This window comes from Ictalurus punctatus, chromosome 13 (genome assembly GCF_001660625.3).
Source record: "Ictalurus punctatus breed USDA103 chromosome 13, Coco_2.0, whole genome shotgun sequence".
NCBI classification, from domain to species: Eukaryota; Metazoa; Chordata; class Actinopteri; order Siluriformes; family Ictaluridae; genus Ictalurus; species Ictalurus punctatus.
In genome coordinates this window covers 8073006-8090493 of record NC_030428.2, presented here as the reverse complement: position 1 = coordinate 8090493, position 17488 = coordinate 8073006, and the positions used below count along the sequence as shown (strand labels likewise).

General features: G+C 38.0%; 1 protein-coding gene across 3 annotated transcripts in view; it reads right to left on the bottom strand.

Moving 5' to 3' along the window:
- prkg1b (protein kinase cGMP-dependent 1b) overlaps window positions 1–17488 on the bottom strand; it is a 253290-nt gene that overhangs the window by 208805 nt on the left and 26997 nt on the right. For all 3 annotated transcript variants that reach the window (XM_017484346.3, XM_017484347.3, XM_017484345.3), the window contains exon 2: window positions 13304–13470. In XM_017484346.3, the coding sequence (XP_017339835.1) occupies window positions 13304–13470 (167 nt within the window). The remainder of the gene's footprint in view (window positions 1–13303; window positions 13471–17488) is intronic.

The following is a 17488-nucleotide window of genomic DNA, read 5'->3' as shown; positions in this document are numbered from 1 at the left end:
TATACACATAGCACAAAACAAGCCAGAAGAAAGCAAATGGAGGTATATAGTATACGGAATTTTCTTTTTCTTAAATACTAATCGTACAAAGTAAAATTGATTTTCTTAAATATTGAACCCTTATAAACTACGAGTAGAAGCATTATTTGGCATCCATAAAGGTATTGTTGCCATTAGAACCAACTACTATATAAATTTCCAGCAAGTTTTAAGTTTGCATCTCATATGAAAAGTGCTTCAGAATGTCTTTTTAATGTGAATATTGCATTTTCAGGCATTTTGAAGGGCCAATATTGGAGAGAATAAGACAAATACAGCACTGACATTATCTGGTATCTCTGTGAAGTCAGCAAAGATGTGATGACTTAAATCTAAGTCATGGTGCAATGACATTAGGATAGTGGGCGTTCCAGAGGGCCCTGACACCTGTACAACTGCTGCTGTAGCGGCCTTGCTGAAGGAGGCGTTTGGTCTGGAGAAGAAGCCGGTTTTGGACCAGTCCCACCGGACCCTTCAGCCTAAACCCAAGCCTGGTGAACGACCACAAGCTATTGTGTGCAGATTCCACTATCACAGTGACTGTGTTGACATTTTACACAACGCGAGAGAGCTCCAACGGATTAAAGTAAGGGATTTGACCATTTCAGTCTTCCTGGACCACACTGCCAAGATAGCCCGGGCTCGGGCCGCGTTTAACGAGGTTAGGCGTCAACTTCGTGGCATTGAGGGCCTCGCTATGGAATACTTCATCCGGCTTCATTCGCATAACTTATAACGATGTTCAGAAGGACTTCGTTTCATCGGAGGACTATGTTAAATTCTTGACATCTGGGTGAGCTGCATCACCCATGTCAGCGGCGTCTTTTTCACTCTCCTTAAATCTACCTCTGTAATGATGTGGTTCTCTGTTTCGATGTTCTGACTAGGTTAGAGTCTCTGTTTAAATTATGTTAGTATTTTTTCCTCAGCCTTACATGCTACACTGTTACATTATCTGTATTTCGACTAATTTGTAACAAGTCAATATAAAAGACAAAAGATTATGATAAAAGATTATATTTGTTATTGCACACAGACAGTTTTTCAGTCTTGAAGTCAGTAGGGGCCTTTTCTCTTACTGAGACTCTTTTTTCTTGTGGTGGCTTAGTGGTTAAGGCTCTGGGTTACTGATCAGAAGGTCGAGGGTTCAAGCCCCAGCACTGCCAAGCTGCCACTGTTGGGCCCTTGAGCAAGGCCCTTAACCCTCTCTGCTCCAGGGGCGCCGTATCATGACTGACCCTGCGCTCTGACCCCAGCTTTCTGCCTGGGGTATGCGAAGAAAACAATTTCACTGTGCTCTACCGTATGTGACCAATACTGTATGTGACCAATAAAGACTCATTATCATTACTTTCCGACTTGTTTTCACATTGTGGACAAGTTTTGGTTACTGTGGGAAACACTGCTGTCTCCTTTGTCTTTTTGTTTTATGGAGACTTTGGGTGTGTGTGTGTGTGTGTGTGTGTGTGTGTGTGTGTGTGTGTGTGTGTTTAGGGGTTTGTTGGGGTATTAAAGATCATCACAAGTTACACTGCCCTTGGGTGAGTCAAGTCTTCCACTCGAACTTTAATTCAAAGGCTAGAGGGGTTGCTATTTTAATTGGCAAAAGGTCACAGTTTTCGTCTACTAACATTATTGCTGATGTGAATGGTAGATATATTATAGTTGCTGGTACACTAATGCAAAGACAGGTTCTGTTGGAAAATGTATATGTTCCAAACTTTGATGATGCGGAATTTGTTAATAGATTGTTGAGCAACCTCTCCTTTTTAAATACTCACCTCTTGATTTTTGGAGGGGATTTAAACTGCGTTTTTGACCCAAACTTGGATCGGTCTAATCCCCGTACTGTGAATCAATCTATGTCTAAAACATTTTCCGATTTCATGTGTCAGAACGGTCTCGTTGATCCAATCTAGATCCCGTAACCCCTCTCTTAAAAATGAAAGCTGCAAGCAGCAATAAACGGGCCTTCGCACCCAGGTGCATGTTGGGGCTGTTCTGCCAGGGCAAAGCCATTCAATTTTTTAGAGCTTATATAATTGTTTTTGACATTGTTGTCAGTAAGTGGCACTATGACTATAACTGAATATTGGCACGTAGATATCCTCAGGGCAGGATTCATATAAAATATGTGAAGTTTGGTGCAGATTTAACAGTGTATGTCTGAGTTTGTGTAAAACATGTCAGTTCATGTTGCCAGAAGGTGGTGCTATGAATATAACTGAACATAGACATGTAGATGTCCTCAGACCAGGATTCGTATCAAATATGTAAAGTTTGGTAGAGATTGACCATTGTATGTTTGAGTTATAACAACATCCTGTTTAATACTAGTAATAGCACGGTTTAGCACGCAGCTATTGTTAGTGTTGTTAGAATGTTAGTGCAGTGTTAGCATGTTTTAACATGTCTAGCATGTTGCTAGCATGTTTAGAATTTGCTGGCATATTTGTATATGTTGCTAGGAATAGATCAGTGTAAAACATGTCACTTCATGTTGCCAGTAGGTGGCGCTATGACTATAACTGAATATTGGCATGTAGATGTCTCCAAGCTAGGACGCTCATCAAGCCTGTGAAGTTTTTGGAAGATTAGGCATTGTATGCTTGAGCTGCAACAACTTCCTGTTTAATAGCATTAAAGTGTTGACAGTATGTTGCTAGCATGTTTAGAAATTGCTGGCATATTTTTATATGTTGCTAGGAATACATCAGTGTAAAACATGTCAGTACCTCTTGGCAGCAAGTGGCGCTATGACCGCAACTGAATACTGGCATGTAGATAACCTCAGGCCAGGTTTTGTACAAAACATGTGAAGTTTGGTGCAGATTGAACATTGTATGTCTGAGTCAGCGTAAAACATGTCAGTTCATGTTGCCAGCAGGTAGCGCTGTGACTATAACTGAATAGTGGCATGTAGATGTACCCAGGCCAGGATTTGTATCAAACTTGTGAAGTTTGGAGCAGAATGGACATTGTATGCTTGGGTTATAACAGTTTCATGGAGAAACACCAAATTTTGTGAGACTGCCATGCCCACACCATGCAGCAAAAACTCAAAAGCTTTGCAATTTAGCATTGTCAAGGCCTTTAGATGACACTGACCAAATATGATGTCGATCCAATGAAATCTCTAGGAGGAGTTTGTTAAGGTACTAGGCCTGGATATGGCAAAAACAGAGCAAAAATTTAAGAGAAAAATCAAAATGGCTGACTTCCTGTTGAGTTTAGGGCATGGGTTCAAAAGACCTTTGTATACATATTGGCATGTTACACATGTCTACCGAATTTCGTACTTGTACATGAAACGTAGCACGAGGCACACATCACTGAAATTTTGTAGGAGGTGCTATCGCGCTATGTGCCATTTTGCCACAGTCAATTCTAAAACCTGTATCAGATGTAAATGTTGAGGTGTGTCCAAAGTTGCATGAGTTTTTGAGCATGTTTAGGCCTCAAAAATGTGATTCGTTACCTATAGAAATTTGTTAGGCCACCACGGACAGGCCCTTCAAGGAAAACTCAAAAACTTTGCACTTTAACATTGGCAAGGCCTTTAGATGAGACTCACTGAATATGATGTTGATCTGATTAAATCTCTGGAAGGAGTTCAAGAACGAGGCCTGGAAATGGCTGTTGCCAGTAGGTGGTGCTATGACTATAACTAAATATTGACATGTAAATGTTTGACTTTTGTCAAACATGTGAAGTTTGGAGCAAGATGAAATCGCTAGGAGGAGTTTGTTAAAGTATGAGGCCTGGAAATGGCAAAAACAAAAATCAAAATGGCAAAAACAAAAATCAAAATGGCTAACTTTCTGTTGAGTTTAGGGCATGGGTTCAAGAGACTTTGTTGTATGTATTGGCATGTTACTCATGTGTACTGAATTTTGTATATGTAGGTGAAACTTAGCATGAGGCGCACATTGTTAAATTTTTGTAGGTGGTGCTATCGAGCCATTTTGCCACACTCAATTCTGGAACCCCTATCAGATGTAAATTTTCACCCGTTCTGACACATGTGCAAAGTTTCATGAGTTTTCAGGGATGTTTAGGCCCTCAAAAATACAATTCATTTGAGAAAAAAAGAAGAAATGGAGCAGATCCAACAGGGCCTCAGAGCATCGGTGCTCGGGCCTTAATGAGAGGTCTCCCTGTCACATGGGGACGTAAGGCCCTTGCATGTCATAGCCAGAGCAAGCCCTGCAAGTCACATCCATGTGATCAGCCTACAACACCAAATAAATATCTAAATTTTGATCTAAATCACACAATGCATAGCAAAGATATGAGCAGTATTGAAACACTTCCTGCTGCCAGCTGGTGACGCTATGACATTGCCCCACAATAATCAAATTTATTTGATCAGACTACAATAGCAAAAAAAAAATCAGTTTTGATCTAAATCGCACAATGCACAGCAAAGATACGATCACTATTGAAACACTTCTTGCTGCCAGTTGGTGGCGCTATGACCTTGCCCCACATTAGTGTGCAGCCCCCAATACCAAATATAAATTTCAGTTTTGACCTAAATCACACAATGCAAAGCAAAGATATGAGCTTTTCCTATATCTCATTTTTATGCCATATGTTTATCGCTTCACCATGGCAACATCGTTCGATATATCACAAATCCATTCACAATTTAGCATTTTCAATGTCTTGGCATGATGTTGACCATGTTTGGTGCTTGTCACATAAATCCCCTAGGAGGAGTATTTCACAAACCAGAGCATGCATTTTTTCAAACAAACCAAAATGGCCAACTTCCTGTTGGGCAGAGCCAATACAAGCCAAAGGGAAAAATGTCTGCCATGGTTAGAACAATGTCCCCACCAAAACTTGTGATAATCGGACAAACTGTGTGGCAACCACAGCAATAAACTCATTCATAAATGTTAGGGGGTGCTATGGAGTCCACTGGCCACAAGCAGGACAAATGACAAACGAATTATAGAATTATAGAATGTTACCAACCTTTGATGGGTGTACCAAGTTTCAAGAGTTTTCAAGTATTCCAAAGGCATTAAATATGCATTTGCAAACTAGGGGGCACTGTGGAGCCGATGAGGCATGTCTATGCCAAATTGCGATAAGAAATCAAAAGCTATCCTAAGACAAATGTATGTGCAAACTTTCATAAGTTTTCAGCCATCGTAAGCCCCTCAAAACACCATGGGAAAATTTCAAAATCCTACATTCCATCCAAAATGGCTGACTTCCTGTTGGGTGGAGTCTCATAAAACCAAGTGAACTTGAAATCTTGGGCACCTCTGAGCAACTTGATGGTGTTTGGTAGCGCTGTAGAGCTCCTCGACCACACCCAAGCCTAAATACTACATAAAGTTTTTATTTTACGCAGTTCTGATGTGTGTGCCAAGTTTCAAGAGTTTTCACGCATGGCAATTACCTAAAAAACAGGCGAATGTGTTAAAATCTAAATAAAAAGAAGAAATAATTGTGGAAAAACATTCCAAAAACTATAGGGCTTTAGCACCTCCGGTGCTCGGGCCCTAATAATAATAATAATAAATGGAGCAGATCCAATAGGGCCTCGCACCATCGGTGTTCAGGCCCTAATAAGTTTCTCCTATGTATGCTGCATTTCATGAGCTAGTACACCAGCATGCTAGCATATTCGTGTGCTAGCTTGGCAATGGCTATGGTCAGCAGAAAGCAGGAAATGCTACTGTAATTCAGGCAAAAATAATTTTTGCTTTATCAAAAAATGTATCATATTGAGAATCAAATTAGAATTGTGTCTCTTATAGCCCTAGTAACTGTCTATTTTTCCATTCAAGTGATCCATTTTGATTTGTGTTGGCTGCTGCTAACAACAATTTCCTCTTTTGCTTTTGGCTATTTCATATTTTACCCTCTTATCTTCTTTTCATTATTTTGCCCTCACCAGAGATGTCCTTATTTTATGCTTGTCCTCACCTTCCTTCTGGGAGGGCTTATACAAAAAATGTGTTGCTCGTTAGGTAATTTGAATTCCACACATTTCTAACAATCTAGGATCATTCAAGCCCCTGACTGTTTATGGAATTGCATGTTTATAGCTATGGGTGCATTCGCCCTGCTGACTTTTAATAGCATTTTCATGCAGAGAGTAGCACTATCATGGTGTGCAGGTTTGAGGTGCATTATAAATGAATAAATGAATTATATTCATTATAAACGAATAAATGAAATATAACAACAACAACAAAACAATAATTCTCAAGATTTCCAGCACTGTGACATTGTTTCATTATTTTTCATATTTCTTTAAAATTTCATTTTTAAAATTCATTTTTTATACTTTATACCCTTAAGCACATGATTTTTAGACCTCATGGTTTTTACTATCTTGTAAGTGGGAGCAGATGGATGGGAACCTGATGGGATAGTAGAAAAGTGGGATAACACATTTCCAGTAATGCCATTAAAAGACATAAACTACAATGGACACAAATCAAATTCCTCTGGCTAAAACCCATTTTACAAAAAGCACTGCTCTCATATGGTGTAACACTTTCTGTCTTTCTTTTCGATGGTTTAGTAAATACAGCATGCAAATACTGACCATCAGATTAATAGACATAAGATAATTTTAACACACTGTGATCACACTGTGTTCAGCAATCCAATGAAATTTTCACTGCAGTTAAAACTTCACTAAGTTTAAATTTCACCTGATGCCTGATCTCACACAGATACTTTTAATATTTCTGTTCATTACCGGTATTTTTCAATATAAAAGCTGTCAAAAGCATAAACACATGCACCACCACCAAAAGTTTAATAATGGTGGAAAATTATATTTGATGTCACAAGATACCATTTTTTCTCTACATGGTTATTCAAATAGGCTGGTCATTAACTCTTATGGACATTCACATATTAAAATTAGAAAGAAGGCACAGGTTGAATCTAAAAATAGATTTGTTACACACACTAATCATATATTAACTCCACTTCATCGCCTATGTGAAGCAGCTCATGTGAACATCTCATGTGAAGCATAAATTAAAAAATAATTAAAAATTACACAAATCTTAACTGAGCCATTTTATTTCTGTTGGCGGTTATAAGAGCATATTAATGAGTCTGAGCATCATCCCGTGACAGTTTGTGGTAGTTTGGCAGATCATCTACTTCAACTGCTACATGCAAATCCATCGCATCTGCAACTCTCATCTATTTACAAACTCTCACATGGGTTAAGTATAGCTCAGTTTCATCATTAGCACTGCAGACAGGGGTAAGAGGGGCTCCTGTTTACGTCACTCCAGCTCAAAGTGTACATTCTGAAAGATCTCAGTAAAAGAGATTTTTACCACCATTATGCCATTGTGCATTTCTGTTTATAATTGTCTGTGCTGGTGGAAGCACTTCATGTGTACCAGAATGACTCTGCAGAATGTCATGGTTTTCAGTTTAAAGTGCCTGTTATTTCAATGGAGACACAACAGAGGGCTGCCATTTTAAAACATCATTAATCCTGTGTTTTCTAATAATTCCAATCAATTATGTGACAACACAGTTAACCCGAATCATGGATATTTGTGCTGATAACCTCTACAGCTATCACCTTTTGTACAGGTTTTCTACATCTAACCCATTTTTTATTGCTATAACTCAAATACCAAGTATGAATACATTATCCAGTATTTACTTTCATGTGGGTGAGCAGGTCAGATATGACGCATAGTGTACAAATTCATTAATATTAATTTACAGCAATGCCTTTGCAGTGTTCGTTCATTCATCTTTAGTAACTGCCTGGTCAGGGTTGCGGTGGTTTTACTACTTTCCAACTAGAAAATGGATGGACGAAAAAAAAAAAAAGAAACACTCCCTGCATATTTTTTGTTAACAAAAAAAAAAAAAGAGAAAATGACGTTCTGGTTTAGGCCCATTGTAGGTTTAAACCCAAATACAGATACGGATATATATATATATATATATATATATATATATATATATATATATATATATATATATATAGAGAGAGAGAGAGAGAGAGAGAGAGAGAGAGAGAGAGAGAGAGAGAGAGAGAGAGAGAGATAGTAAAATAGTAAAATCTGGATATAGATATAGTAAAATAGTAAAATCTGGACATAGATATAGATAGATAATTTTATTTGTCCTCAAAGAGGAAATTTCTTTCCACCGTGGGTGCGTAGAAAACAAACACAACAACACCACACATATTAACCATCAAAACAATCAAAGATATAGAGGGGAGAAGGGGACAAAAAAAGAATGAAAACATCAGAATCATACAACAAATGACAGAGCATAAGATGGGGCATCACAATGGCTGATTACCTGTGTGTTTAATGCTTGTATAGCCATAGGAACAAAACTCCTACCATAGCTGGTCTATCTGCACATGGGTAGACTATACCTGTGGCCAGAAGGAAAGGGGGTTGAAGTGGGTGGTCTGGATCATTTAAAATTTTATGTGCCTTCCGGAGCGTATATGAAATGACACAGTCCGATAAATTAGGGGTGGGAATACCAATAATTGTTCTCGCTAAATTAGTTATCTTTAAGAGTTCTTATTTGTAACTGATAGCATATGAAAGAAACAAATGGCACCATACATAAGAACCGGCTCAATAATACTTCGATACAAAAGAAGAAGAAGACTAGGCTGAACAGTCTGATGTTTAAATTTACGAATAACTGCCAGTCTCTGTTGAAAACAATAATGGGAGATAATGCATTGTTCACCTTTACCACTTGTGGTCTATTAGAAAGGAAATTATAAATCCAGTGTACTAGTGGTGATGGAACTTGCAGACACTGTAGTTTCTTGATAACCTGACGACACTGAATTGAGTTAAAGTCAATGAAAAGTAGTCTGGCATAATTTCCAGGAATATCCAGGTGTTGATGTAGACAGTGCAAGAGACGAGCCACTGCATCCTCTGTACCTCTCTTCCGCTTATATGCAAATTGGAGACAATCCAAAAATGAAGTATAATGTTTTGAACCATTTTCTCAAAGCATTTCATTATGATCGAAGTTAATGATACCGGCCTGTAGTGATTTAACTCTGTTGGATGATTTTTTTTGGGGGGGCAGGAATAACAACTGATCTTTTCCATATGACTGGTATTGTTGAAGTACAAATTGATCGAAGGAAAAGAGAATGTAGAACGGGGGTTAATTCCAGAGTGCAGTTTTTCAAGAACCGACCTAGAATTCCATCTGGCACAGGAGCCTTATTCACGGGATCACCTATTTACATATCTACGTATTTACATATTTACATATTCACATATGTATTCACATACATATTTACATATTCACATATTTACATATTCACATATTTACGGGATCTCATCTCTGTCACGTATGAGAAAATATTACGAAGCTTTATCTCACTATAATTAAATTTTTTTATCAAGCAAACAATTATTTATGAGGGTGCATCAAATGAAAACCTTAAAAGTGTGACATTAATTAGAGTTCAACCAAATAGCTTTTTCTAGAGAAATCCACTCACTAAATGTTGGAAAACTTTTATATGAAATGCAGATTGTGCATTTGCAATAAACAATGCAAAATAAAATTAAAAGTCAGTGCTTTCATTTGATTCACCCTTAGATTTTGTAATTGCAAGTTAATTTCATGCAACTACAAATATTAAGCAATTGTGACTGTCTATCTCGCAGCTGCAAGTTAATATTTCACAATTGTGACTTTCTATCGAAAAATGATTTGTTAATATCTCACAATTATGACTCAGTGCTTCTGTTTTCAATAAACAAACCACAATAACACAAACATATGCAGCCTTGTGTAAACAAACATTCTTGTTGATTCTTTTTTTAGCGGGACCTGGCCACTCCATCAGTATGCCTAAGGATGAACTGGATGTTGTGCCTGTGGTATTGTTGTGGCTTGGTTATTGGTAGAGGATAGTCTATTAAGTGGAACTCTCAATTGTGAGATTAAAAAAAAATCACAACTTTGAGATATTAACTAGGGTAAAAAGTCTCAATTGTGAGATAAATCTACACAATAGTTTGTAATATTTGCATACATATTTGGAGCGCTAAAAAGAAATACAGACAGATATTGTATTAGACCCCTACTGTATATACATAAATATATTCAGCAAACAACGCTGCACTTTCAGACCTTTAAATATTAATAGGTTAGTCCAAACTGACCCAAAGATCGTTAAGTATTATTATGCCCTTCACAGTGAAATTCCAGTCCAGTTTCACGCTGTTATGAGAGATATGTGGTATAACTTGCTCCCTACAGTAAATCTGAGTGTCTTTTGTAATTTGAGAATCAGTGTGAATTTATGGTGTCTTATAAATGAGCTGCTATGAATCATTTCCTCACACCTCAAAACTGAGAGATATGCATAATGTAGAACCTGAACTGCATTTAAACTGATGTTTCACCCTGACATCCATCCTACGCCCTAATTAATTAAAACATTAGTCAAATGTACACTGAGCACTGATTAATTTGAAGTATGCCTAAATATAGCTTAATTGCATATCCAATAAATCTGTCTTAGCAAAACATACAGCAGACAACAGGGAGAGAAAAAATGTGCCTGTCTCTTTCCAAGTACAGGATCTGAAAAGCTGTGCGAATTAAAAAGTCGTGTTAATGCCACAAGCACTGGCTGCTAGATTCTGACCCACTGCTTGAATGTGTCAAAGCCAGAAAGCAACAACTGAATAGCAGCCTGAAAAAGCACAGCAGGATGAAGGCTCTCATCTGTCTATGGCTATGGTGTTGCCAAAAAGCCAAAGAAAACCTTCATCAGTGGGAATCCGGCCAGGTCTATAGGAAAAAAAGTGTAAATCAGCAGGCTGTCAGTTTAAATCTGCAAGGCCAGATGTGACAAAAGAAAGTAAATCTATGGCGAAACAATGGACTCTGTAAGGCTGAGAGTCTAGGAGCTTGCTGAGAAAGATTCTGCAATACAGTGTACACCTCCTGCAGGGTTGTTGTTGAAAGCTAGAAAAAAGGAGTCCATCAGATCTAAATCAACACCACACTCTGGCACAGCAAGATACCACAGCAGAATGTCATCTCCGCTGTGGCAGGACCCCAGGTTCACAACAAGACCAGCAATTCAGGTGGCATTTTAAGGTGCACCAGTTTCTTCAGAACTGAATGAACGAGCAATGGGGTATGTTCAAAGTAGAGAAGTATAACTCAACCTCAGCCTCAGAGCTGCTACGCACTTGGCACCTGAGTTTAAATAAGGGAATTTGTCCTGCTTAAATGCGATCAGCAGTCTAGGACAACTCGATCATGACCAGACAGACACTCTGACCAGATAGGCACTCTGAAATCAGCACAAGTATCTTCTCCAGGTCCACTCTGACCCCAGACTACACCACTGAATACCAATAAGTACAATAACCCATGTCTCCCATGTCCCATATCTAAAAAGTCTGCTACAGAGGAAGTAATTTATTATTGTTGGTCAAATTATCAGTAAAATACTTCAGGATGTGCTGTTATAAGAAAATAATTATGACAGAGTGGTGTGATGCCAGTCCGGAGTGGTGGCAGGCCTTTCCAAAGTGTATTATTCATCTTATACCACAGCTATTTCCCAACTATTAGAATTTTTTATTTCCAATGCTCTTTGCGTGGGATGGATGACGTTCCTCTCTCCTTGTCAATCAGAGTGACACTAGCCTATAACAGGCATTTATGAGGTGATGTACAGTATGTGGAAGAGGGAAGATAGCGAATATGTTACGCTGCATGGGCAGCAGTTCGAAAAAATGCGATAGTTAGCTTCATGTGTCTCTAAGAAAGTATGAGTTAGCCTTCATCCTCCCCTGGTTCATTCCCATCATATCTAAGAGGTGAGAATTGGCAATTGGTGGGAATTGGCAAATGACCAAATTGGAGAGAACAACTGAGAAAAAAAAATACTGACCAATCAGATTTGAGAATTCAACAGCACTGTGGTATAATTAATTTATGTTAGAGGTATTTTACAATATTAATTATTAAGATAACTTTCTTTGTCTACTTTCATGTCCTAATTCACTTTGTGTTAACTTGATTCATGTCTTGAAACAGAGACATGTATTGAATTATAGGGCTGCTCAATTATGGCAAAAATCATAATCACGATTATTTTGGTCAATATTGAGATCACGATTATTAAAACATGAATACTCATTGACTTTGGAAACATCGTGCATTTATTAAACTTGAAAAAAAAACTTTTTATTGTATTTTTAACAGTGGATTTCCTTGAATATAATTCAACTGAAAAAAAAATATGTAAAACAAAATTAAATAAATTAAACAAAGCTAGCGGAGCATGTCACATGACGCATTTCAGCGAATCGCATCACCAGAAATTAACTTAAAACTTCCTTAGCAAATGAAATGCCATCTCCTGGTTTAGATCAGCCTGTACTTTCTGCGTGAGCTTCAGAAAGGAAATGACCATATTTAGACCAGCTGTCATGACGCTAGAGGAAATTAGCTTTCAATGATACCAAACATTATTTCGTTTTGTTCCACATCAGACTCCTCTTTATGTCATATTGGCTCTAAAAATGCCACAGCCTGGCAAGGAATGAGTTTAGCCTTTTAGGGAGGGGTGAAACCGCACCACTGAAAAAAAAAAAAAAAAAAAAAAAGGCGCATGGTTTTTAAGAAGACGGAAAAAAAATTGCAAAACGGAATACAGCACAATAATTGTCTTATCTCGATTATTTGGTTTTCATAATCATTGGAGGCCATAATCGAAATTGAAATTGAAAATTCGATTAATTGCACAGCCCTGTTGAATTACCAAAGCATCATATCAGTTTAGCCAGAACAAGCTTTATAAGGGGAAAAATGGATTAAGAGGCATTAAGAGAGAAACACGAAGTGACTGACATTTTCCTTCAAAAGCAACCTGTTATAAAAGGGGACCAAAGGTGAGAACTGATCTATGTGGAATTCTTTCCGGAAAGACACTCCAGACACAAATATTCATTCCTGTCATCTGGTAGTGAAGTGCATGGCTAGTAATGTTGATAACACAAGATTTTGCCAATAATAACACTCATAATGGGCATTACTGATTAATTATCACTATTATTGATTAAGTCTGGTAGCATTTGCATACTGTTGTCAGCTTATAAATGCCTGTAACCTTTTATTGTGATCAATTCAGTTTGAAGTAATTAAAACTTTAAAGAATCTAAGAGGTCCTGAGATGCAGAATTGACTTTTTAATCTACATTTTAATTTACACATCACTACTCACCTTCCATAACATAGACAAGAGAGCCCACATCACCCTCTTTAATAATGCAGCTTTCTTTGTCATACTCCACCGGGTACATGCAATCCACTATCTCCTGGATCTGTGAGAGCTCTAGGTTCTTCATGAAATCATTGTCTAGAATGGCCTCCTTAATGAGCTCCTTGGACCTGTGGATGAAAAGAACTTAATGGGTTGGGAGCTGTATATAAAATTTACATTTACATTTCTTTCAGATAGACTCAAAGCACTTTCTTCTTTTAAAAAAAAATACTGAACAGAAAACGGTTATTTCTTTAAAGGAAATAAGGTCACATACGGTCATGTGGAAAAAAACCAGCAAGCACACCCCATGGAAATTGTTGGCTTTTTTGACATTTTTTTTTTTTTTGCAAACATTTGATCCTGTTTTAAACAGTGCCTATTAATGAAGGTGAGACACTCTATAAAATGACATAAAATTGACATTTTGTAGTAATTTTTACAATTTATATTAACAAAAAACAGATCAGTCACACCTTCAATCAGGTGTTCAAATGATTAGAACCTGCTAAGGGAGTGCAGGTGGAACCTGTCTTATTTATACCCCTCTCTTATCTAGTGTCTGGTGTCATCATGCCATGATCTAAAGAGTTCTGTAAGGCCTTCAGAAAAAAAAATGTGTGGATGCCTAAGAGTCTGGCAAGTTTAAAGTTTAAGATTTAAGAAGATCTCCAAATGATTTGAAATACGTCATTCCACTGTAAGGAAAATAATCTACAAATGGTGCAGATTTCAGGGACCGGCCATCCCTGCAAATTCAGCCCAACAACAGTCCGTCTGATGCAAAAATAAGTCTCCAAGAATCCCAAAATTTCATCACTGGATCTGCTAGTAAGTCTTGCAACTATTGGTGTCAAAGTGCATGCTTCTACAATCAGAAAGAGATTGACCTGCATTAAAGGGGTGCCAGGAAAAAGTCTCTGCAATACACTTTGCCAATTAGCATACAGGAAAAGACCAGGCATTTTGGAACAATGTGCTCTGAGCAGACGATTCAAAGTTACAGTTGTTTGGCCACAGTAACAGCAGACATGTTTGGCGCAGACCAAAGACAACTTTTCAGGAAAGCACCTCATACCAACTGTGAAGCACGGTGGTGAAAATGTTGTGATTTGGGCTTGCTCTCAGGGACTCTCAGGGACTGGACAATATGCATTCATTGATTCAACTATGAATTCTGTATTGTATCAAAGAGTGCTTGAAGATAATGTAGCCCCTCTGTCCAAAAGTATAAGCTGAACCGAAAGTGAACCTTTCAACAGGATAATAATCCTAGGCACACTAGCAAATCCACAAAGGAATGGCTCACAAAGAAGAAATGGAGGTTTATGGAATGGCCTAGTCAAAGCCCAGATTCGATACCACTGAAATGTTGTGGGGGGACTTGGATTTGAAAATTCCAGCAAGACTGGTGGAAAATTATGCAAAATGCCTAGAAACACCCAGAAAAATTTATTTCTGCTAAATACTAGCTTCTGAGCCCAAGGGTGTACTTACTTTTTCCACAGAAGAATATAACATCTATTGATATTTCTGTTGAATAAATGACTGAAAAAGCTAATTATCCTTGTGGTTTTGTTCAAGTATATATACTTCATTAATAGGCACTGATTCAAAGATGATCAAACGTTTGCTTGTCCAAATATGTCAAAAAAGCCAACAATTTCCGTGGGGTGTACTTATTTTTTCACATGATTGTAGACATAGAAGTTCTATAAGCAATCAGTGCTGCCTCTCATCAGTGGATGGATTCTTGTTTACATAGAACTAAATACTAAATAACAGCCTCAGCCTTATTGATTGAGGGGCTGCACAGAATGTTTCCACTTTTTGTCATGCATCAGGAGTCATTACTGGCAGAACGCCATTCAGAGATGCCCTTTTAGAAGCCACTATTTTCCATCCATGCTCTGGTTGTCTTTAATTATTTTATTATGCCGATAATGCAAAAGCGAGACGCTTTGTCTGCTTGAGATAAATCAGAACACTTTCCTTCAATTTGCACTCCAGGGCTGGGAAATGAAACATCTGCTCCAGTGAACTTGCAGCCCTGAGGAGAGCAAGAGGTAGAGAGATGACTCGCAGATACATTTGAACTACACTGGCTTCTTTGCTCACATTATGAGCTAATGCTTGCTGAATAAGAATATGTTGGGTCCATTTCTGTTCTATTAATATGTTAGAGTTTCATTACTGCTTTCTAAGCTCCTTTGGCGATGTCCCCTCTGTGCTGTGCAGTGTTTAAGACCGACAGACAGGTCACTAATCAAACCATAAAATGTTTTCAATCCAAAATATCTTTTGGAAGAATGGTGTTCTTCACACCTATACAGTTCCAGAGATTTGCAGAATCTAGAAGGCACATTGATGTTTTCAAATTCCAACCTACCAGTTAGTGCTCCCCTATCATATGACAACTACCAACTGGGGAGGGTAAAGCCTTACACATGATTCCTCCCGAGACAGCTAACCCAAGCCTTTCACACTGATGCATAACACACAAAGGAAAGGGCTATCTGCCCTCTTTCACATACATGAGCTCACAGATGTCCAGGACTGGCTAGTGTCACTGTGATTTGACAGGAGAGAGATTATGACACCCCTCCCACCCAGAAAGCATGGAAAATTTTGTTCCCTTGGACTCCCAGACACAGATGGCTGTAGTATCATCAGGGTTCAAATTTGCGATCTCCCGACAATAGTGCAACTATTTTTTCTGTTGCACCACTCAGAAGCCCATTAAAGCTGTTCTGGTGATTTATTTTAGCCCAATATCTTTATGTTGGCTTGTCCCTTTTGTATGTCACAGGACAAAGAGAAAAGGGTGTTGTGAGCATGCTCAAGTTCCTATAATACTCCACCAGGAAGCTGAGAATACAAAAAATAGGTCAGTCAATTCAATTAAGAAAATAAGAACTACAAAAGGTAGCTAGATAAACTTTTGCTAAACAAACATAATCTAACAGGCTTACTAACTAGCTGGCAGTCTAAAATAACATCTAAAATGATATCTGCTATCATGTATTGTTTTTCACTGCATTAATACCAACTTGACTGTATTAAAGCATTCACTTTGCCTGCTTATAAATATTTCAGGTGTCATTTCCAGATCCACTTCCAATCTAGTAACCGCCACTCCTAATCTCCGGTCCCATCCAAATATAGGTCAAACACTGCAGTTCCTGTTTTTACTCAGACACACTCTACTTAAACAGCTCAATCATGCATGTTTTTTGTGAGGTTTTGTTGTCTTCTCAGTGTGCAAGTAATATTTCCCAATTGTATATTTAGCCTTTCTGCTTTCTCCATGTTTTTATCCTATTTTGTCCTATATTAAATGGCAAATTGCACACTTATATAGCGCTTTTATCCAAAGCGCTTTACACGGGTTCTCATTCACACACACACACACTCACACACCAATGCTAGCAGAGCTGCCATGCAAGGCGCTAGCTTGCCATTGGGAGCAACTTGCGGCTCAGTGTCTTGCCCAAGGACACTTCGGTTATGTGGAGTCACGTGGGCCAGGAATCGAACCGTGAACCCTACGATTAGTGGACAACCCGCTCTACCACCTGAGTCACGGCCGCCCACTTGGTGGCCGTATTACTGACCATTGCCTGTTTTTGACCACAATTCTGCCTGAAGCTCAAGTTCACAGCCTACAATTCGTGACAATTAAAAACCAAAATAAAATCATGCCTGTGTTTCTTTTTCTCAGAAATTGTCACAACTACAGCATCTCTTTATTTTTTTACTATTGTGCTTGGACTAAACTTTTACCTGTTAAGCCTGAATTAGAAAAGGCATGTGTATTTGAGTTAATTGGCAAAGATTTGCTGCAGGTTATATGAAAGTTTTAATGAGTTGTTGCGTAATGAGTTGAAATTGACTATGCCTGTTGCAAAGATACAACCCACAGTGGGTATTAATAAGAAGATGGATGAAATCAATCAATCATATTTATTCATAGAGCACATTTAAAAACAACCAAGGTTGACTAAAGTGCTGTACAACATAAAAAATCTATAAAAACATACAGCAGAATAAATGGCAGGTACTAATATAAAAAGAAAATAAATCACAATGATCATGGAATATTGAAAGCCAGAGAAAATAAGTATATCTTTAGAGTAGATTTAAAAA